Source organism: Lutra lutra, chromosome 7, assembly GCF_902655055.1.
Source record: "Lutra lutra chromosome 7, mLutLut1.2, whole genome shotgun sequence".
Lineage (NCBI taxonomy): Eukaryota > Metazoa > Chordata > Mammalia > Carnivora > Mustelidae > Lutra > Lutra lutra.
In genome coordinates this window covers 98,947,820-98,971,562 of record NC_062284.1, presented here as the reverse complement: position 1 = coordinate 98,971,562, position 23,743 = coordinate 98,947,820, and the positions used below count along the sequence as shown (strand labels likewise).

General features: G+C 40.2%; 1 protein-coding gene across 7 annotated transcripts in view; it reads left to right on the top strand.

Annotated features, from left to right (window-relative positions):
• NIN (ninein) overlaps positions 1-21,071 on the top strand; it is a 94,142-nt gene extending 73,071 nt beyond the window's left edge. For 2 of the 7 annotated variants that reach the window (XM_047737947.1, XM_047737948.1), the window contains 9 exons: positions 1,806-1,928; positions 2,999-3,112; positions 3,904-4,050; positions 5,383-5,562; positions 7,427-7,576; positions 10,108-10,212; positions 14,570-14,770; positions 18,250-18,363; positions 20,561-21,071. In XM_047737947.1, the coding sequence (XP_047593903.1) occupies positions 1,806-1,928; positions 2,999-3,112; positions 3,904-4,050; positions 5,383-5,562; positions 7,427-7,576; positions 10,108-10,212; positions 14,570-14,770; positions 18,250-18,363; positions 20,561-20,770 (1,344 nt within the window). In that variant the 3' untranslated portion in view covers positions 20,771-21,071. Of the gene's footprint in view, positions 1-1,805; positions 1,929-2,998; positions 3,113-3,903; positions 4,051-5,382; positions 5,563-7,426; positions 7,577-10,107; positions 10,213-14,569; positions 14,771-16,480; positions 18,187-18,249; positions 20,463-20,560 lie in introns of those variants that run through there. The other 5 variants (XM_047737949.1, XM_047737951.1, XM_047737954.1 and 2 more) reach the window with 5 other exon arrangements.
• The last annotated feature ends 2,672 nt before the right edge of the window (positions 21,072-23,743 follow it).

Below are 23,743 nucleotides of genomic sequence, written 5' to 3'. Positions count from 1 at the left end.
ATAAATAGTGAAGTGGAAAAATGGTGAGCCTTGTCTGCCTCTGGTAAAAGGTGTTTCATGGCCCCTGGGCTCTTTTGGATCCCAACAGTGGATCGTATCCACCCGTTGTTGCTGACATACAGTTTGGACCTAGGAAGTATGTGTGGCTCTGTAGGACCTAATACAAGTAAAATACTTCGTGAGTGAGAGATTCTCTGTTGCACAGAAAAGAAACAAGAGTAGCATCAGCAGAAGTCTCATACCAGTCTCTACACCCAAAATGGCACCAGGCTTTGTGAGGGTCTGGGGATGCGGAAGCAAGGTAGTGAGCAAAGGAGACAGGTCCTTTAGTCAACCAAAGCCCAGGTACTCTAAAATACATTTTACTATGTCCTTCTGACTTTAGATATGTAAGGGATGCTGGATTTGTTGTCAGCTGAAGACAAGATTCAACCCTCAGAGTCGGTTTGTCATATTATTCCTAAAGTGAATGTAAAGGAATGTAGGGTAGGAAATAGAAGGATGACCATAAAATCATAATAATAAAGAATTGAAGATGGGAAAGTCAAGTGAAACAGAGGGAAATTAAAAATGTAGGAACTGGGGCGCCTGGGTGGCTCAGTGGGTTAAAGCCTCTGCCTTCGGCTCAGGTCATGATCCCAGGGTCCTGGGATCGAGCCCCACCTCGGGCTCTCTGCTCAGCGGGGAACCTGCTTCCCTCTCTGCCTACTTGTGATCTCTCTCTGTCAAATAAATAAATAAAATCTTAAAAAAAAAAAAAAACAGTCCGTCTCTTTAGAGCAGTTGTTACTGGAGGTGGGAATTACTCCCCCACCCTGGGACGTCTAGCAATGTCTTGGTCCATTTTTGGCTTTCACAACTGGTATGTGGGGAAGGGAGTGCAACAGGCATCTATCAGGTAAAGCCAGAGATGTTTCTGACCATCCGCCAGTGCACAGGACACTCTCCCCAACAAAGAATTATCTGGCCCAAAATGTCCATGCTTGTAAGTTAGGTGCTGAAATGGAACAGAAACTTGGTTTGTCTTGTTCTCAGTAGAGAGGAGAAATCCAGTTTGTCCACACTGAACATTTTCTGAAGCAAGTCAGTTTTGGCTTCTTCCAAAGGGAAGGGCACGTAGATCAAACTGAAAAACATTCACTGTTTTAGCTTTAAGACTTGCCCTTGCATTGATTTACTGTACTTTGTTCATGCCAATTCTATAGTCCTAAGACTTATTTTTTAATTTTTTTTAAAGATTTAATTAATTTATTTATTTGACAGAGATCACAAGTAGGCAGAGAGGCAGGCAGAGAGAGAGGAGGAAGCAGGCTCCCTGCTGAGCAGAGAGCCCGATGTGGGGCTCGAACCCAGGACCCTGGGATCATGACCTGAGCCGAAGGCAGAGGCTTTAACCCACTGAGCCACCCAGGTGCCCCTGACTAAGATTTCTGAAAAAGATTTTTTTCTCGTTAAAAAAGCCTGAGGGAAATGTACTATGCTATATATGTGCACAAGTTAAAGTGATGACAGAATGGCGGTATGTTACTTATTTTGCCCTGAAGTTAAACAGAAAGCAAGGACCACGATGTAACCGTATCTGTCTACGTGAATCTCTCTGGGCAGACATTTTGGCAGTCGATTGGAGAATGGAGAGAATGTAGCAGGGAGCATTCTGTTGAATTTAATTTTAGTCCCCTCAGTTTATATGTCCTCTGAAATATCTATATAGATAGGAAATAGCAGCAACCACGAAAATGCCTTGTTTATAAATACTCTTTATAAACACAGCCATGAGATGTGATGGGATTGTTTATCTCTTACAGCTGCACAGATGTCCTGATCTCTCCGACTTCCAGCAAAAACTTTCTAGTGTTCTAAGCTACAATGAAAAACTGCTGAAAGAAAAGGAAGCTCTGAGTGAAGAATTAAATAGCTGTGTGGATAAGGTAGTAAACATAAGACATTTTACCATTATTATATAGTGTATACTCTAATGAGCATTTCTCTGGACAATGGCATATGGGCCTCCCATTTTAGCCTAATTGTTGCAAGGTCTCCTAGTAGAACAACATTTCAGCTGGCCTTATGTGACCTAAGAATTCCCGAGGTCATGATTTTGACAGGCGTTTATGTTGGTTAATAATTATATTATTATATATATAGTAATATGTAGTTTATCTCATTTTAATATATAACCATGTTACTTAACGTATATTACTTAAACATTTATTTATTCTTGAGAGAGAGCACGAGCAGAGGCAGGGGACAGAGGGAGAGGGGGAGAGAGAGAACCTTAAGCATACTCCACACCCAACCGGGGGCTCGATCTCACGACCCTGAGATCATGACCTGAGCCAAAATCAGGAGTCAGACCCTGAACTGACTGAGCCATCCAGGTGTCCCTTAAGGTATATTATTAGATATATCACTGTTAACATATAATATAAATATTGTTGCTTTTAGTAACCTGAAATCTATTACTTCAACACTTTTTTTCTATTTTCCCTAGCAAATCCCCAAACACTACATTTGTCCCACAGGCCTTGATAGGCATTTCACATTTTCCTGTTACGGTACTCTCTCGAGACTGAAGTGGGGAGGTCGCAGGAGGGGAGAGGCCTAGAGAGAATCCCAAACCGGCTCCGTGCCCAGTGCAGAGCCCATCTCGGGGCTTAATCTCACGACCCTGAGATCATGATCTAAGCTGCAATCAAGAGTCAGACACCCAACCAACTGAGCCACCCAGGGGCCTCTTGCAATTTCTAATTGCATTCCAGCCTACCGTTTCTCACCCACAATGAGGCAATGAGAGAGAAAAATGGGAATTGCCAAAAAGAAGAGACTCCTCAAAATTAAAGGTTGAAAGGGAGCCAGGAAGACACCTCTCTTTGACCTTGCCCTGCTCCCCCATGTAAACAGACGGTGCTTGATCTTTTCAGTATATGCAGCAGTACAGAAATTGAGGCTAGATATGTGTGCAAAAAGCCCTGTTCCCTCTTTTCTTTTCCCGAAACAGTTGGCAAAATCAAGTCTTTTAGAGCATAGAATTGCTACTATGAAGCAAGAACAGAAGTCTTGGGAACACCAGAGTGAAACCTTAAAGTCCCAACTCATGGCTTCACAGGAAAAGGTATGTGGCCAATTCTTGTTTCATCTGCCCAGTTAATATTTTCCTGGATATTCCAGCAGAACTCCCAGTAGAAAGAATATTCCAGGTGGAACTGGCCTATGAGGGCTCAGATGATACAACTTGACTAATACCTGTCACATGTTTATGTATGATGAAATAATTTGAACAGTTCCCTCAAAGCTCATTGTTAGAATTATGAGATTGTCTCATCATTATGAGATTACTTATGAAAGCTTGAGAATAATGTGTAGAAAGGATTGCTTTTTTTCTCATTTAGAAAAAGGGTTTCTAAGGCAGATTCATGCCCTATTAAAGATCTCTATCAACCTTGCTTTTACAAATTTAAATTGTTTTTAATTAAAATATATACTAGATGTTAGCATGGAGAGTAGGGTTCTGACAGCTACATATTTTCATTTCTAACTAAGAGATCCTTTACAAACCAACACCACTGGCTAAAACACAATCTGTACAAAATTGAGTAAAGTCATCTTCTGTCATGCCAGTTGGTTCTCATTGGTTTCTGTGAGATACCACTTGGTAATATACCAGATGACGCTATCAGCAAGACCCTGTTCCAGAGCACAGTTCATCACTGACCTAAATATTGCATCCTGTAAATATACATAATATCTGGGGTTTCCACTAAGCTACTGAAAAAAGCTGTATATAAATAAAAAGAAACAGAAGGGACCTTGTTAGGACCTCTTGTCCTAGCTCATTCATTCCTGGACATGTTTGGTGAGACCGTGAGGATCTGAGTCAAGTGTAAGATTGTTCTTATGATACAGGTTCAGAGTTTAGAAGACACCCTGCAGAATGTAAATTTGCAAATGTCACTGATTAAATCTGACCTACGAGTGACTCAGCAGGAAAAGGAGGCTTTAAAACAAGAAGTGATGTCTTTATATAAGCAACTTCAGAATGCTGGTGACAAGGTAATTTCTTTTTTATTGAGGTAGAACTTTATACAGTAAAGCACTCAAGTTTTAAGTCTATAACTTATGTGCATACCTATCTATTATGTGCATATGTTTATATTTGTGTAAACACCTCCTCGCTCAAAATACAGACCATTTCCAGCACCCAGCAGGTTCTCTGGTCTCCTCTCTGGTTGATAACCACAAGGGAACCACTTCTCTGCCGTCTGCCACTGTAGGTTAGGGGTGCCTGTTTCTGAACTTCAGATAAATGGAACCACAGTGACAAGGTTGTTTTTTGTAATGTGCGAGACAGAAGACCATGCTGAGTTATTTTGTAGTAACAAAACTAAAACGTTTTGATTTTGTATAAAGTATGTCTTATTTTAATGTATCAAAATGCTGCTTCATCTGTGTGCATAGAAATGAAAAATGGTGTTACTGATGTCAGCCCTGTGGAGATGTTAAGAGTTTTGCCTACTGTAAAAGTAGGACAGTTATTTTAATCCAGTTATTTCACATCTTTTTATTTTTTTTTATATTTTATTTTTTTACGTAGGCTACATACCAAATGTGGGGCTCGAACCCATGACCCCGAGACGAAGATTCTCATGCTGTACCCACTGAGCCATCTAGGTGTCTCCTTTTTATTTTTTATTTTGTTAAAGGAAAATAGTTGTTTCCATTTTTTAAAATTACTTCTGGGCTGACGTTTTCCTCAAAATGAAATTGTAACTTTTTTTTCATGTTTTGGCTTAAAAAGCAAAAGGCTTACCTACTTGTTACCGTTTTTAAAGCATTTTCCAGGATCCAAAAAAATCGCTCTGATAGCTAAAAGCATGTTCTGGAGTTCAGGCCTCAATTACATGAACAGTATGTGCTTTAGATTCTAAAAAAAGGATCTGACTGTAAATGTGAAAAGAGTTTAGCTTGTGAAGGCTTTCAAGTTAGCAGTGCGTTTTAAAGTTCCCTTTGTGTCCTCTGTTAACCAAAAGAATAGTTATCTGGGGCCCAAAGCGTTACCTTCATAAGGATGGAGCAATTTTTAAGGCCACCGATCTCTATACACTTGGGTTCTCTATAGAATCAGGACTTGCCCTACAGTCATCTTTCCTATTAGATTTGCTGGGGCTATTTTGCCAAAGATCATTTTCAGCAGAATTTCCAAACCTTTTTAAAATCAAACTCCCAAAATACTGTTTTTATATCTATGTATACAACATACAGTCACACCTCCATTAGAAAGAGTGAAGAATGAAAGGTGCTAAGAATTATTGTCATTGAGTTAAATACATTCAAAACAGAAATGAGCTTGTTTTTAAGGCTAAACTCTGCCCTTTGCTCTTTAAGAACCGTGCCCCAGAAACAGCCACCCATCCACCAGGATTCCATACGCAGCAGCCAAAGCTGACTTGGGACAAGATGGATCACCTGATAAAGGAGGAACAACAGCTACTTCGGCAGGAGAACGAGAGACTCCAAACCGTGGTGCGGAACACCAGAGCTGAACTCACGCACTCCCGGGACAAGGTAACTTGAAAAGCTGCAGTTGCTGGCATAGATTTGAAAATACTTTGACGGGAAAATGTTATTGAAATGGCTCTAGGGTGTGGATTTGAGTATTCTGCCATGGCAGACTTACTTTCAGAATGTTTAGTTTTTGTTTTTTTTTTTAAGATTTTATTTATTTGACAGGCAGATATCACAAGTAGGCAGAGAGGCAGGCAGAGAGAGAGGAGGAAGCAGGCTCCCCGCTGAGCAGAGAGCCCGATGCGGGGCTCCATCCCAGCACTCTGGGATCATGACCTGAGCCAAAGGCAGAGGCCTTAACCTACTGAGCCACTCAGGCGCCCCCCGCCTTTTTTTTTTTTTTTAAGATTTTATTTATTTATTTGACAGAGATCACAAGTAGAGGCAGGCAGAGAGAGGGGTGTGGGGGGAAGCGGGCTCCCTGCTGAGCAGAGATCCCACTGTGGGGCTCGATCCCAGGACCCTGGGACCATGACCTGAGCCGAAGGCAGAGGCTTTAACTCACTGAGCCACCCAGGTACCCCAAGAATGTATAATTTATCATTTACTTGCTAATAATTTTACCATGGTATGTTTATAGAATAGTTTTCATTTTGCATCATCCGTTCTATATTAAGTTAATGATTTTAATCCTCCTATCCAGAATAGCCTCAGGGAAATTATGGGGTTTTAAAAAAATTATTTATTTATTTATTTATTTATTTATTTATTTTTAAATATTTTATTTATTTATTTGACAGACAGAGATCACAAGCAGGCTGAGAGGCAGGCAGAGAGAGAGGAAAGGAAGCAGGCTCCCTGCTGGGCAGAGAGCCCATGTAGGCTTCAATCCCAGGACCCTGGGACAATGACCTGAGCCGAAGGCAGTGGCTTTAACCCACTGAGCCACCCAGGTGCCCCAGGGAAATTATGTTAACCATATATTCTTTGTTCAAATGGACTAGTTCAAAAAGACTGGTAATAAAAAAAATGGCAAAATTAGACTTTTTGGAGAGAAAAGGGACCTCTTTTTAAAAAGACTCAAGGTTAGAATGGTCTCTGAAGAGGGGCTTTTCTAGCCACCGATGTTTATATTCTTTTCTTCCACTAAGCAGTTGACCAACTCTGCTGAAACACCTCTTTTAAGAAAGAACTCTCAGAAGAGCCACAGAGTCATTTAGAAGACCTGCTCTGTGCCCGAGACTGCGCTCACAGAAGGTGCAGTGTCGACAAGACAGACGGGGTCGCTTTCCTCATGGAACTTGGTTGATATAAATGCATTGTTTCAGGTGTGAACAGTCCAAGACAAAGTGGAAGGGACTGTCACCTCATTGACTCCTAAAAGCTATGCTTCTGTCAGAACATGCCTAGGACTACATCTGTTTTTGCGACAGCCACGTCACACTATTCGACTCCCTGTAGTTTGGTAGATTCAGAGGTCCCCCGTGTCTCAGTCTGATCCTTACAGGGTTGGAGTTTTACACCCAGCCAGACTAAAAATCGATTTCCCCAGAAGGATTTTTTGAAATGCAAAAAAGCAGACTTCAAGAATTGACAGATTTGGGGCAACTAGGTGGCTCAAGTCAGTTAAGCGTCTGCCTTTGACTTGGGTCATGACCTCAGGGTTCTGGAATCGGGCCCCATGTTGGGCTCCCTGCTCAGTGAGGAGTCTTTCTCTCTCTCTCTGTCTCCCCAACTCTGTCTTTCAAATAAATAAATAGAATAAAAAAAAAAAAAGAATTGGCAGACTTAACTGGGGGAAAAAAAAAGCATTTTTGATACAACAAAACCCAAGGGTGAAAAAAAATTTTCTTATGTTCATTTTTTTTCTTTCTTGCTGGATGACTAGATTAACATTTCTTCCTCTCACATACGTTCTTGTTAGGTCCGTCAGCTAGAATCCAACCTTCTTCCCCTCAAGCACCAAAAACATCTAAACCCATCAGGTACTGTGAAGCCCATAGAGCAAGAGAAGTTGAGCTTAAAGAGAGAATGTGAACAGTTTCAAAAGGAACAATCTCCTACTAATAAGAAAGTGAGTTTTAAGACTTTATACCATGTGTCTATGTCCTTACCATGATGTGTCCCCATGCATAGGTTTCTTTGCCTGCAGGCTTCTAGGGAAATGATTCCAGTGGACTATTTTGGTTCTTCCATCTTTCTATACTTTTGTGATCTTATCAAATAGTAGCATAGTTCTTTCTGATTTAGCGATAGATAGGAGCAGTTTAATATTCATAATGAAGATGGTTAATCATCTTCAGTAGTACTATAGCCCTTTTAAGTTAGTGAAATCTATTTTTAAGTGTATATATCCTGAATATTAGAAACATCTTAGTATGTTATTAGTTACCCATTGCTGTGTAACAAATTAAAACAACACACGTCTGTTGTCTCAGTGTCTCTGGGGGTGGGGAATTCAGAAGCAGCTTAGCTGAGTGGTTCTGCCTGTGGGGCTCACAGGGTTGCAGTCCACGTATCAGCTGGGACTGCATTTATCTGAAGGCTTCTGAAGTACTAGAGGTTCTGCTTCCAAGTTCAATAATGTAATGGTTATGAGGAGGCTTCTGTTCCCTGCTGGCTGATTACCAGAGGCCTCAGCTCCTCACTACCCGGGCCTTTTCCCAGGACATAGCAGTGACAGGAGAAAGATCCCAGAAGTTGTAGAGCCTTTTATAAGCTAATCGTGAAAGTGACACACCATCATTTCTGCTGTCTTCCTTCGGTCACACAGACTGACCCTGTTACAGGAAAACTATGCAATGGTGTGAACCCCAGGAAGGGGGTGGAGATCAGGAGGGACCATCTTGGAGGTTGATTACCACGTGGTTGAACCTCAGTGGCATCACTCGGTTTGCTTTCTGTACTTTGTTCCATGAAGTAAGAGTTCTAAAACCAATGTTACCCTAGGAGTTCTTGTTGTTAACTTGTTTTTTTTCTTCTAAACTAAAACCCAGAGTTTTCAATGTTACCTTCCTCTTCTGAAAATTATGGTTTGTGTAAAAATTATGGGAAGAATGATGAACAGTCAATTACTTCTGTTATAAAAATTGTATGAAACTTTTAAGTTTGTAAAATTTATCATGACCATAGGCAGTAAGAAGACTGGTTTGTGCTCTCAAGGGGGAGATACCATTCAATTTTAGGTACATTCAAGTAAACTTTTCAGAAAGATAAAGGGTTTCATCCAGCTGCTAAGGGAAAAGTCTAATGGTAGTTTTTTGTTTTTTTTTTTTAAAGATTTTATTTATTTATTTGACACAGAGAGATCACAAGTAGGCAGAGAGGCAGGCAGAGGGAGAGAGAGGAGAAAGCAGGCTCCCTGCTGAGCAGAGCGCCCGATGCGGGGCTCGATTCCAGGACCCTGGGATCATGACCTGAGCCGAAGGCGGAGACTTTAACCCACTGAGCCACCCAGGCGCCCCTCTAATGGTAGTTTTAACCTGAGAAGATTACGCTTCTAACAATTCTTGCTCCTCTCCTCAGCTCTTTTTGATAGAAACCAAAATCAGCATTCTAGAAGTGTCCTGTATTTTCTGCTTAGCAATATTCTGAATTCCAGGATCACATAGCTCATTGAAGTCCTCCTATAATAGAGAATTCCAAAAATGGATACTCACGAAATCTTCAAATTTCATCTTTAAAATTGAGAATGGAATTCTCCAACTCAGGTTTTATGTACTCTCTGATTTAAAACTTTAAACTTTGCCTTAGGGCCCCTGCGTGGCTCAGTCTTTAAGCATCTGCCTTCTGCTCAGGTCATGATCCTGGGGTACTGGGATCGAGCCCCACATTGGGCTCCCTGCTCCACAGGGAGCCTGCTTCTCCCTCTCCCACTCCCCCTGCTTGTGTTCCCTCTCTCACTGTGTCTCTGTCAAATAAATAAAATCCTAAAAAAGAATAAATAAGCTTTGCCTTAAAGACAACGTTTTTCCCACTGCAACTCCATAGTAGGGGGTCATGAAATTTTGTGATTCAGCCTTTTTTATTAATAAAATATGCTAGGAAGTATCAGAGTACATGGCTCATGATAAGGATAAATTTCATTTCATGAAAGCTTTCTTTCAGGGATATGTACTTATAACTGGTTATGGGCGTGGGCTTATGTCCTGGATATATTTTGTATAGTGGGTGGCACTGAAGTTTGAAAGCCAAGTGCCTTCTGGAATCTGTTCCACATAAGCAGTGGTGATTAAAAACTATCCTAGGGACACCTGGTTGGCTCAGTCTGTTAAGCATCTGCCTTCAGCTCAGGTCATGATCCTAGGGTCCTGGGATAGAGCCCCTTATCAGGCTCCTTGCTCAGCAGGGAGCCTGCTTCTCCCTCTCCCTGCCGCTCCCCCTGCTTGTGCTCTGACAAATAAATAAAATCTTAAAAAACAAAAACAAAAAACACTATCCTACTTAAATGTAACCAATGCACTCAATTATATTGTTGTTTTCCTTCACTGAGTGAACTCTGCTTTCTTCCAAGGGTTAAGATTTCTGACTAGCACAAATTTGTCAAAATAAAGTAGAGCAATCCAAGGATTTGGCTTTTTTAAAGGGAATTTTTTTATTTTTTAGCAGGTCAGTCAGATGAATTCCCTTGAAAGAGAACTAGAAACAATTCATTTGGAAAATGAAGGCCTGAAAAAGAAACAAGTAAAACTGGACGAGCAGCTAATGGAGGTAAGTTTTTAAGCAGCTGGCCTTAGCTATGAAGAATATTTTAATCCATGGATGTGACATTTGTTGGGAGAGGCTAACCTAGCATTGAATTCTGATTATGAAGAAAAGTGGAAAAGTATGCCACCAAGCTGAATTCTTTGGTTTGTCTTACCAAGACTGATAGTCATTTTTGCTCATTACATAGTCACAGGGATTCATAGTTGTTCACAGAGGAAGGAATAATGTTGACTGTCCTAAAATGCAAGGAAGGACACAGACCTCCACAAATTCAGGTGGTGGGGACTTGGTCTGATCTTGGCCAGGAGGTCCAGAGCTCCCCCTCCCCCAACCCCACTCCTTGGGTTATAACAGTTTCCTAATACCTCCCCCGTTGTAGTGTTTTACAGATGGGATTGCTAACAGCCTTTTTAGTTAGGAAATCCATGGAGGGAATTTGGGAGCATTAGCATTTAGAAGCTTAATCTTCAAGTGCTGTCACTGTGCATTACTACATTCGAAACTCAGCACGGCCTTGTGAGGGGTAATCTGTTCAATACAAAAATGGACTTGTAAAACTTTTCAGCTTGGACACTGAGTTTCTAGATCGCTTTCTGAATATAAATGCAATTTTAGGATCTAAAACAACTTACGTACAATCCCTCCTTAATAAGTAAAAATTGCACCAAGATTTTTGGCTTGGGTAGATGAACATGTCATGTAGTGAGCTGTAAAGTTTATTTAAGGTAGAGAGGCATGGGTAGGAAATGTCTTTTTGTGCTCTTAGAAAGTACTAGGTATACAAATATTTTAGAGCCAGAATTAGACGATGAGAGAGATTTAAATCTTTTATGAAGCTGGACACATGCAGAAGTAGCTTTTTTTTTTTTAAGATTTTATTTTATTTATTTGACAGAGAGATAGATCACAAGTAGGCAGAGAGGCAGTCAGAGAGAGAGGAGGAAGCAGGCTCCCCGCTGAGCAGAGAACCCGATTCAGCCTCGATCCCAGGACTCTGGGATCATGACCTGAGCGGAAGGCAGAGGCTTTAACCCACTGAGCCACCCAGCGCCCCAGAAGTAGCTTTAAATAAATGTTTTTTAAACGTGAAATACGGGCAGATATGTCATACTGGCATTTAAATGACCACTGAGGTTTCTGCCAATTTTATGTTCTCTGATTTATTCACTAATAGGGAGATTAAACTATAAATAGTGAAATCCAAACCATTTTTTTTCTTTCTCTGACAGCATATAATAAATGTGTTCAGCGCTTAAGCTGCAGGCTATGTTTTGATGTAGACATGCTTTCTGATGAAATAATTATATATTGTGATGAATAAGAGATCTGAAGCTAAGCTCCACATGTCTCGTCCCAAACTGAACAGTAACAGGGTATACTTAGTCACTGGGAGAGCCTCTCCAAATGTTCTGCCAGCAGGCCCGCTCTTCTCCCACCCGCTCTTGCCGGCCTCAGAAACCCCTCTCTCTTCCTAACTCCGCTTTACATGATTAGCCATCATAACCAATTTCCCTTCATTATTTTTCTCCTCAATTGAAGAGTAAATATTTGCTCATGAATGAGGCAAATTGAATGTTCCTGGCATCAGAGCTGAATAAAGAAAAGGCATGAATTTTCCATTGGAACACTGAAAAGAACATCTTTTCTAATGAAACACTATTCTAATGAAACTTTTTTAGGCAATAGGAGAGCTATTAACTCTGTATAGACCGATACAAATTTAACATGTAAGTCATATACCATATAAGCACACCTATTTAAAGTATAATTTTATGACTTTGGTATTTACATAACAAAATTTGCCATTTTAAAATTCAGCAGCATGAATGAATTACATTCACAGTGTTCTACAGCCATCACCACTACTTCTAAAACTTTTGCATCACCTCAAACACTCTAACCATTAAGCAGTAACTCTCCCCATCATGCTAGCCCTACAAAACAGGTTCTTATTTATGTTCTGCTATCTATAAATTAGGCCACTTTGGGGCACGTATGGTAGTTTTCATACCATTTTTTTATGCCCACCTCACCTGAGAGATAGGTACATTCCTCTCACTTGGCAGGGATTCTCACTGGGTTTGGGTGAGGAGCAAGCGGCAGGCGGGGAGATGTTCCTCCATCAGAATCTCTGGTATCGGAGGATTTTAAGAAAAGCTTTCTAGGCCATTCTGATCTGGTGTATGCCCTCCCTCGCGGGAAGGAGTTTCTCCTCATCCTTGTATGCCAGTTTACATGTCACTGACCTAGGGGCCCCTGGCTGGCTCAGTCATTGGAGTGTGCAGCTCTGAGTTTGAGCCCTGTGTTGAGTGTAGAGATTTTACTTAAAAATAAAATCTTAAAAAAAAAAAAAAAAAAGGTGGTGGGTATTGTAGAGGGCACGGATTGCATGGAGCACTGGGTGTGGTGCAAAAATAATGAATATTGTTATGCTGAAAAAATGAAAAAATTAAAAAAAAAAAAGTAGTCACTGAGCTAATACAATACATACCCATAGCCTCCATAGCCTAGGGCAATTAAATTCTTCCATTTCTTCATCTAGTGATCTGGGATCTTCTATTCCCACTCCAGGGCTTTTTCAGTGACATGAGGCAATGTTCTATAAACAATTCAATGTGAATGTTCAGGAAAAGGGTTACAGTCTGTATCAGCAGTTCTCAGCTCTGCCTTAGCCAACGGTTCCAACACTTGAGCAACAAAATTGCCATTTAGAGATGCAGAATATAAACTATAAAAGAACTTAGTATCTGATCCATCCAGACTGGACCTGGAATGTTCTAAATAATTCTTTAGGGATAGGTGGAGGTAAGGGTGGTAAGTTCACAAACTAACCAAACCACAGTAGGTGAAGAAGCAGTTACAGGAGTAGAGCGATGAGACATTTTAAGGTCTGCGAAACTGATTCACAGAGAAATGTAAATGTTGGTCCCTTGTAAGTTCTTACGGACTAGAGCACACGTTTGGGTATATAATATACCCAGTTTTAACTGTTCTCTTTTTATAACTCATACTTTTCTTCCTCTTTTTATGACTCCTGTAATTTTCTTTTGTTTCTGTTTTATCTGTGGCTAACCTACCTAGAAGTCTGTGGTTGGAACTAGCAGAGAAGGGTGCAGTTCTCTGCCTGAGATAGTGTGTGAAGGTAGAACGTTCTCTTTCAATGAATTTCATAGCATGGAGATATCTCATTAGCCTCCTTGTTCACATAATCATTTCTACTGATTGTGACAGTAAATACATAAGAGCCAATATTCATTTTCATCTTGCTTTGACTATGGAATAGGTCTCTGTTTACATGTATACCAGGATTTCCCTCCGTATTTGAAGACCTACCTGAAGAAAATCATCCTGCTGGTATAAAATCATGGGATCAAAATTCTATTTTTTATTCCTGAAAATAAAATGGTGGGTTTCTGAGTCTACAACTAGAAAATTTCAAAATGGGTCCTCTCCCACCTCTGAAGTTTAGATTTCAGGAAATGGATAGTGGCTCTGAAGTTTCATAACGTTTAATTAGAGTTGTGTCTTGGAGGGCCTTTTTCCCTTCTCACAAGCCTGGAGGAGCTGCTGCTTGAGTCTGGTACCTGGTCACGTTCATTGCATGCCTTCTGTGGAGTCCTGTGTCTGCTGAATGTGTCGATAGATAGGAAGGGGCATGCCTCCCTGGCCAAATGCAGTGTGTTCTCCTCCTTTTTCCTCTCCCCAGCTTTGGCATGTGATTCACATACCATTTCCTCATTGTCTTGAACAAATACTTCTGTTCCACGTACTTCAGTTCCCCAGGGGCTTCTCGGATATCCCCGCTTTGTCCCAGAATTGCTTATCTTACAGTGCTGTTTAAGAGTTTAACGTTGGTAAACTAAAATGGGGTCAAATAATTTTAGATAGGAGGTTCTGTGGCTATCCTGGAAAATAGGTGGTCCCTGAACATTTGCTTTTAAGAATCTTTATGAATGGTAAGTAAAGTGGCAAAATCCTAAAGCATCATCACCTTCTCCCCTTCGCTTACTCCAACCCTGTGTTTCGTTTGTTTAAAGTGGCGTAATTAAACATTCTAGTATAAGGAGACAGTGAGGTAGAATTTAGACACACTATGTATATCATGTACCTCATGCCTTTAGAGTCCCTCAAGAGTGAGGAAGTACAGTGTTTCAAGTCAAAAACTGTATTATCTCCTAAGGAAAACGATGCTTCCCATTACTTCTACTCCAGTCACGTACTGTCCTGTTTTCAAGTTATCAGGGGGTCTGAGAGGCCGTTACTGAATCCGTCAGCTTCATTCACTCTGCTTGACACTTTTAAGAGTAGCGCTGTGCTGGGACGCAGCACCGCTGACCCGGGCTTTGCCTTTGTCCTCCAGAAGCAGCACCTGAGGTCCACTGTGACGCTTAGCCCGTCCCCTCACGCCTGGGATCTCCAGCTGCACCAGCAGCAAGCCTGTCCAATGGTGCCCAGGGAGCAGTTTCTGCAGCTTCAACACCAGCTGCTGCAGGCAGAGAGGATAAACCAGTGCCTGCAGGAGGAACTTGAAAACAGGACCTCCGAAACCAACACACCACAGGTACGAGGCTCTTTCTTCCCTGCCAGCTAACTCAGCTCGCGGAATTTGGCCTGTTTATAGGAAAGTTGTACCCATTCTGGGGTGCGGGCAGAGAACCGAAATCTCTGTCAGAGAGCTCCACCTTTCCTGTAGGACAAATCCGCAGAACTGCAGTGTTATTTTGGGGTTTGGTTTTGGTGTTTTTGCAGTGATGCTCTTGTGCTTTCAGCTTCCAAGCTAGGTAACAGAGTGTTGTGGGTCTCAATTGCACCTTCGTAATTGATGAAGTTTCAAGATCACCTGAGCATAATGTACAACTGACCGAACGGACCAAGTTTTTTTGACTTGACATTTGTCTGATGCCAAAAATATTACAGAATTCAAGTGCAAATGATGAGTTTGAAACCCTCTTTTTAAGAAAAGGAACATCTTTCCCCCTTTCCTTTGAAGTAGCATTACCCTAGCTCGCTGCAGACACAATGTGATACTACCTGGGTTTTCAAATACTTCTCTTAAAGTGCTTCATTCATAGTCAAGCTTTTTCAGAAGTCTCTTAACACTTTTTGCTTGCCCAATTTGTTTATTCAGAACTAGGAATAAAGTTAAAAAATACTCCTTAGTCTGTATAATTCTGAATTCGTTCTGGTTTGGATGCTTTTCTTCTGTTTTCTCTCAGTTGACTTTTCATAAGGAATTTCCCCACCTCCTTTTCTGTAATCCTCTCAAAGTGGCTTTACAAGTCAAATTAGCACCATAATTATACTCTTGAAGCAGTTCTGTCTTCCCCTTCTAGTAGTAGATAGCTATGCTCTGTCATGATACGCTTCTGTCAGCTCTGCTTTCAAACAAACCTTAAAATTATTTTTGTCTTTTGTGCTTTAAAAATCCACGTTTTTGGAAGTTTCTGCTATTCCACTTCAGTTTCCCATAGTAAAGCTGTGCCGGTGGGGTATTGAACAGATGCTTCAACAATTCAACAGTTACAGAACTGAATTATAAAACCTTGACCTCAGTTTTTTTAATATATAATGTGTCATTCGTTTCAGTGGTGCAGATCTGTGACTTATCAGTCTTACACAACTCACAGCGCTCACCTTAGCACATACCCTACTCCCCAGTATCCATCACCCAGCCACTCCTCCCCCTCCCACAGCCCTCCCCTCCAGCAACCCTCAGTTTGTTTCCTGAGATTAGGAGACTCTTATGGTTTGTCTCCCTTCCCCATCCCATCTTGACCTCACTTTTTGACAGACATTTTAAACCAAAGGATTAGGGGAAGACTTTATCCACTGCTTTCTCATATACACTGTTTTCAGAGCATGCTTTTCCACCCCACCTGCCAGTGTTTAAAAATGGTATCCTTTTACTCCAATTACTTCAGGATTAGGAGGACAAAACCTGTTAAGATTTTTGTACAGAGAAAAAAATTTCTCCAGCCAACAGCAGAGTGGACTGCTTATTGTTCTCACTAGAACGCCACTGCCCACTCTCCTACTTCTCTGTTAGAACGGAGTTGACACGAATTTGAAGATGACAGAACATTATTAGAATCTGCACCTTGCCTGTGTGGAGTGATGATTTCTCCTGCCTCTGTGTTGCTTTGCTTGCAGATGGAGTGTTAATGTGTGTGCTTTTAAAAACTGTTTGCATTATAAATGTGTGAATTTAGACTCCTCCCAAAACATAATCTTGACATCAGGGTGAAGTGTACCACTTGCCTTCTTTCTCTAGGCCTTGCTACCGGAGCAGCGAGCAGTGCACGCAGATTCCTACAGAAGGATTGGGCACCTGTGAAAACTGGGCTGCTTTTGCTGACATTTCTTACCCTGGCAGATACTCAGTGCACACACCCACACCCCCCCCCCCCCACACACACATAAGCTGAAAAACGTTTTGGAATCAAGTGCTCTTTTAAATTTTTATTTTTATTTTTATGCCTTTGCAGTATTATGTCTCTTATTTATTAATGTAGAAATGACAGATTTTGTGAATCAAATTCACAAACTTAAGCTTGTTTTGAATCGTTTTATTTATACCATTTAAAGAGTGTGGACTTGAGATTCTTAAAAGGATGTATTCTATTTTCTCATTCCATATGCTGTAACTATTTTTAACGAGAGGTACTACTTTTATATATGGAATTTGAAGAAAATTTGGGTTATTTATACTGTTTTGTATAAGATGTATAATGCTTTTTTGACAGGAAAAAAGGAAAATTTTGACAAAACAATAAAATAAATTTTAAATATATGACTGCCTTTGTTTTTCCTCTTTCCCCTTTTGCCGTGTTCTGTGTTCTTTGAGTTATCTGTTACGGTTTGTTGTTGTTGTTGTTGCTTTGCTTTGTTTTGTTTTTTTTTAGGCAAGTAGAAATTAGGCATTTTCCGTTTATGTTTGAAATTTAAAAAGCCATTATAGCTTTTAAAAGAGTGTTTTTTAGAGCTAGATGTGGTCAAGGCCTGATTTCTTGAGGTTTACTTTCTGCATTAGACTTCTGCCTACTACAGTTTTTGTCTTCAAATCATCACATGGTTTAGTTGCTTTTATCTGAATAAATGCTATTATTTTATCCCAACCAATGTTGGCTCTCAACCCATGTTTGGTCATTCTGCGTGCTTTTAAAAGGAATAATACTATCAGCCATTAACACCTGAGTTTTGCTTAAACATTTGAAGAACCTTTTAAAATCTCAAATTTCTTATGTGGACATTTTAGCAGCCTGCCGGGAGGGGCAGTTGGTAGTACTGAGTCTCTCCCTGGGTCCTCGGGCTTTCCAAACCCCACACAACTCCTTAAATCCATCACTGTTATGTGGGGAGAGAAGGAACAGCCAGGGTCTTCTCCCCTATTGTTCTACCTAGGAGTCATGGAGGCAGAGAGGATTCCTGATTTTACATCTTTTAGGATAAACCCAACCTCCAGTACGCATGTTTGCTTCACACTGACAAGCAAACTGGGAACCACTGACTACAGTAACTGGCAGGAAGAAGCTGTTTGTTACGAGGAAAGGAACACTAACACCCTTCTAGTAACCAGCCATTCCATGCAGGAGAAATGGACACACACATTGCAAGCCGATTGGCTTTGTTCTGTTTGTTTTATTCTTGAGAGACCCACAGTATGGCAAAGGCCCCAGTCACAGATGGAAGTTTGATAACCATAGCTTAATTTACTTTGGATACCTATTTTACTGGAAGAGATGCACACAGGTACTAAATTCTGGGTTTTAAGAATATTGCTTTATCTCAGGGGAAGATGGTAACACAGGTAAGATTTTTTTTTTAATCTTTGATTCTTTCTCTGATAGCGTTTCTTTCCTAATGTGCAACCCCAGTGTTCAGAACCCCCATTTCACCAGAAATCCACCCTTCCAGTTCCAAAGGCAAACATTTCCTGTCCTTTGTCTAGGCATCTTGTGGGAAAAAATAAATTATTAGTGTTTTCTTTCCAGTATGGCATGATTTTCCAATGATAATACCCTTTTCTGTTCTTCCCTTCAGGGAAGTCAGGAGCAACTGGTAACGGTCATGGAGGAACGAATGATGGAAGTTGAACAGAAACTGAAACTGGTGAAAAGGCTTCTTCAGGAGAAAGTGAATCAGCTCAAAGAACAAGTGAGCCTCCCGGGTCACCTCTACCCGCCCACCTCACATTCCACTTTTAACTCCAGCTTTCCATTCCTTTATCGCCATTAACTCATTCACTTTTGCTGTCGAATAAAGGCAAATGCTACTACAAATGTATATAGCTGAATTTAGGACTCACTCTTCCCCCATACCACTCCAGAAGCATGAATTCTGTATTCTGCATTATTCTCCCAAAGCTCTTTTAAGGCAGGTTGGTCCACAATTTTAAAAATGTACGTTTGCTGACAGAGACTGATGCGGACCTAACAAATTAATTCCTAACAAAGTTCAGCTCAAATTTAATTTTTGTAGATTTTTTTATTTGCCCAAGACCGGAAACATTCAATTTAAGTAAACACAAAATTTACGTTGGTAAAATGGGGGGATAATAAGTGGAACTTTAGCTTTTCCTATTTGCAACAGCTATAAAAGTACTTATGGCTGTAAAAGTACTCATGGCTATAATCAGACCCCAAAAGGCTGTGCTCTGAATTAGAATAGGGACCCGGAATTCCAGGACCACTGTATAAACTGATCCTTTTCACCTACTGCTGGCAGGTGGGTCCTGTGTTTGTAAAGTATTTGTGTAACATCTGATGACATGCAAAAAAAAAGGACTACTTTATAGGAATGTGTTGTAGTGCTTTGGAAACCGAGATTAAGAACTGAGGAGCAGGAGCAGAAATTGTCCAAGTGGTTTTCTAGTTATATAAAAAGAAGAAGAAGCCCAAGAAAATGCCTTAATGCAGAGGTAGACTGGAATTTTCCTTTGCTCAATGTCTTAATCACAAAATGGAAAGAAAGGAAAGTCTTATACAATAAGCATTTATTCAATCCTTTAATCATTCACTTATTCAAAACATAGCTACTATGTGCCAAGTCCTGTTCTAAGCACTAGAAATACAGCAGAGAACAAAACAAAATCCTGCCCATGTGGAAGATAGTTCATTTACAAGGTATTGAGCATTTGGCAAAAAATAAAGAAAACGGAGTCTACTTCAGCAGAGGGGAACATAGAGAAGAAGTACTTGATCCAACTCAGGAGTTTAAAGTGAGTTTCCTGAAGGCCTCTTAAAGCAAGTACTGATGCTGAGTAAGATTTAAACAGATGAAGAAGTGTGAGAAGGGCAGCCCAGGCTATGGGAACATCATGCAGTTATGGCAACATATGGGGCGTGGACATCTGCGAACATTTTGGCATTAACAGTTCATATAATACTGAAAGAAGCAGAAGAAACTAGAGCAATAGGGAGGAGTGGGTGGTAGAGAGCCTTAGGTGCTGAGCTGTGGAGTTTGCATTTCATTCTGCAGGTGATGAAGAGCCATCAAAGTGTTTTTTAAAAGGGAGGAAGGAAGGGAGGGGCAGAGAGAGATGAAAAGTTGTCTTAGGCCAGTTCAGTAGAACAGGTCAGTATGTTACAACTGAGAGGCATCCGGGTCCTGGGCTTCAGTGTTAACCCTTTTGAAATGCTAATAAATTAGCTAAGTTTCAGTTCTTCATTCCCTGAAACCTCTATACTTTCAGATATCCTGGTTAAAATTGGGTGTAAAATGAGGCATAAATGGGGGATTGGAATACATTAATAGGAACCATAATAAAATTATCCCAAGGCTGCTGACAAATTTTCCTAGCCCAACCTAGACTTTGTCTTCTAACCCTAAAAAATTAAAATATATCTTCTAGGCAAGCTCTACCTTGCAAAAGGGGAAGAGTTAAGGAAAAATAACTGCCCAGATCTTACCTCTGTTCTATGTAATACATGGACCAAAGTTTAAAATAATCAGGAGGTTATAGCTGTGAATGTTCTTAACAGATGTTTGAGCTTCCCAGAGTTAAAGTTCATACTCTATACCTCAAAAACTATAAACATATTCTGATATTTTTTTAGAGAATGAAAAAGCAGTAACCATTTATTTAGGTGGAAAAAGACTTTGATTTTTGAGCCTTCAAATATCGATATGTTCTTTTTGTTAGTGACTTCTAAAAACATGCAAAGAAACAGCTTGGAAGAAGTGGATTTGCTCTATTTGTATCTCTGATGCCAGGTCTGATGTTAAACCTGTGTTGTAAAATAAAAGAATGTAACCAATAGAAGTCATTTGCCTTGATGAACAACTGTCCTAATGTCACCCCTTAAACTTAATTACAGAAATGGAGTCAAGATGTTTCTGGTTCTGTTTCTAGCTCTGCAAGAATACTAAAGCAGATACAGTGGTGAAGGACTTGTATGTTGAAAATGCCCAGTTGTTGAAAGCTCTGGAAATGACTGAACAGCGACAAAAAACAGCAGAGAAGAAAAATTACCTCCTAGAAGAGAAGATTGCCAGCCTCAGTAATATAGTCAGGAATCTGGCACCAGCACCACTGACTTCTACGCCTCCATTGAGGTCATAGCCAAGCCAAAGGATACACTCATTTTTGTGCACTTGACTAAAATGGATGGAACATTTCAGTAGGTTCTTTCAACCATTTTTTTTTTTTAACCTTTAATGGTTTAAAGTTAAGCTCAACCTAAAACTGCCAGCAACAGACCTGGAGTCTCCATTCAGTATAATCAGTTTTTCTAAAGAGACTAAATCATTCCTAAGTTTTGAATTAAAAAAAAAAAAATCCTAATAGCCACCAGAACAGTAGATATATGAACACAACACAAAGAGTCTTAAAACCCCAGTTTTGAATGAGTTAAAAAAAAATACTATGTACAATGCTATATGTCAATCCCAGATATTTAAAGTTTGAGATCTGTTGACTTTTAATCTTTATTTACAAAAAAAAAAAATGTATTCTTACACATTCAAATATGGAAAAGTCATTCTGTTTCCAATAATTTTGGTTCTTTGGTAACAGACCCTGGGCTCAATAACCACAGAGGTCAGAAAAGCCAGAGTCCAAAGTACTCTATCTTCTAACACCTGTGACAGTATTACAGCTCTCGATGTATAATAGATGTGAAACTGATTTATTCAACTGCACTGTTAACTAATATTAAAACTGTACTTTCTTTAAACATTTTTTTTCCTTCTTAGAAGTTTCATTTGGGGAGCTTATCTTCTAAAAAATGGATAAAGCCACATTCTTAAAGCATTTGAACTATAGGGAAAGCAGGGAACAAATCACTTTGGAGTAAACATCTGCTCTTAGAAGGGAGATAAGTAAACCATGTAGGTTTCTCTCTCAACTCTTGGAGTTCATGAACTTACTTTTAGGGTTGCTTCAAGAACTCAGGGAACAATACTTCGAATGGTCTTCCTGAAACACTGTAGGGCCTCTAAGAATTTGAAATGCATAAACCATGTGACCTTATTTAGAGCTATACTATGATTTTTATTTCTACATTTTTGGTGAATTTACTCTTCTGAAAATCCTTGATTTTAGAATTAAAAACTTATGGAAGAGTTACTTGCTTGTTTAACATAGGTTAAAATTTCCACGCTTCCTATTCTTCTAACACTTCAATTCTGATCATAAGAATTTCTTACTTTGGGGACGCCTGTTAGTTCAGTCTGTTAGGCATCTGCCTTTGGCTTGGGTCCTGGGATCAAGTCCCACATGGGGCTCCCTGCTCAGTAGGGAGTTTCCTTCTCCCTCTGAACCTACCCCCTCTCGTGCTCGCGCACACGCTCGCTCGCTCTCTCTCTCTCTCTCTGAAATAAACAAGATCTTAAAAAAAAGGGGGGGAGGGATTTCTTACCCCAATAAGCACTGGCATGTCATCTGAGGTAAAAGAGTGCCAAGTGGGATTTTCCATTCAGTTCTCAAGACTGGAACTTTATAGAGCAGTCAACATTTTTATGATAGGTAATCATTTTCCCCCAAATCAAATCTTTGCTTCTTAGCCTACTTCAGGCTTGGGTGGAGGACTTATGTTTAGGACACCAACAAAGCTCAGTATAGTCACCTGTTTGTTTTTGTGGAACAGCAATTAGATAAGAAATATTCACTCTGATGTATTTCTAGAAGGCCAAGACCATCGATTTATAAGACAGGTAACAGCAAAATCACACACAGCGTTATGGGCAGGAACAAAAGATTCAAGAACGCTGCCTAAGAAATCGTATGATGTTTCAAAATCTCAACAAAATAATTTGCATCAAGCAACTTTCAGGTTCCTCATGGCCTAACCATCTATTGGTCCCACCTGACAAGCTTAGGGCCAACACAAGTCCTTACCACAAGAGCTCTGACAAGGCATGGCAGTTTGTGGGACTGGAATTCATACTCATGAAACAAACCTTTTCAGGTCTGGATAGCTCTATCAGAAAGTCCTAATTTCCCCCTGGAAAAATAATTAATTTTAATCCTTCCCTGTAATGACCCTTCAAAACATGTCATATCTGCTATCATCCCTTCCCTAATCTATCTTCCCAGTGCAAACAGTACTTGTAAACCCAACTACTTGTATGGCATTGGCTTTTTTTTTTTTTTTTAAGATTTTATTTATTTGACAGAGAGAGAGAGAGATCACAAGTAGGCAGAGAGGCAGGCAGAGAGAGAGAGGGGAGGAAGCAGGCTCCCTGCTGAGCAGAGAGCCCGATGTGGGGCTCGATCCCAGGACCTGGGATCATGACCTGAGGTGAAGGCAGAGGCCTTAACCCACTGAGCCACCCAGGCGCCCCTGGCATTGGCTTTTTTTTTTTTTTTAATTTTTTTTTAAAGATTTTTTATTTATTTATTTGACAGACAGAGACCACAAGTAGGCAGAGAGGCAGCAGAGAGAGAGGGGGGGGGGAAGCAGGCTGTCTGCTGAGCAGAGAGCCTGATGTGGGGCTCGATCCCAGGACCCTGGGATCATGACCTGAGCCGAAGGCAGAGGCTTTAACCCACTGAGCCACCCAGGCGCCCCTGGCATTGGCTTTTTAACAGAGAATCTTTTTCACTTAAAACTGTGGATAGACCTAGGCAACTTAGGTCATAAATAAACTATGCATCTGTGGTGTATTTATGTGATATGCTTCGAGTTACTCAAGGTTATTACTATCAAAACTGAACACCAAGCAGACTGCTCCAGTAACTGGCTTTAGCATGTGATCACATGTGTTGTGATTTTTGTTTTTACATTATGAAAAGTGTAGGTTAATTTCTCAAAAATCTGTATTTATATGTATATAAAATGCTGTTTAATGAATGTAAATATGACTTTCTGGAAGGTTTTAGACCACATTTAGAATCCCTTTATCCAAAATCAAAGTGCTTCTCAAATGAAAGTTAATTGGATCAACATCTAGGTGCTTTATTTTTTTGCTTTACTGCACTTATAAAAGGAAAAAAGATCAACATGAGAAATAGTTACCTTAAGTTTATATATTTGTGCAGCAGTTTATTTTTGTAGCCTAGAGTGGGAATTTAATAAGCAATTTATAATAGCAT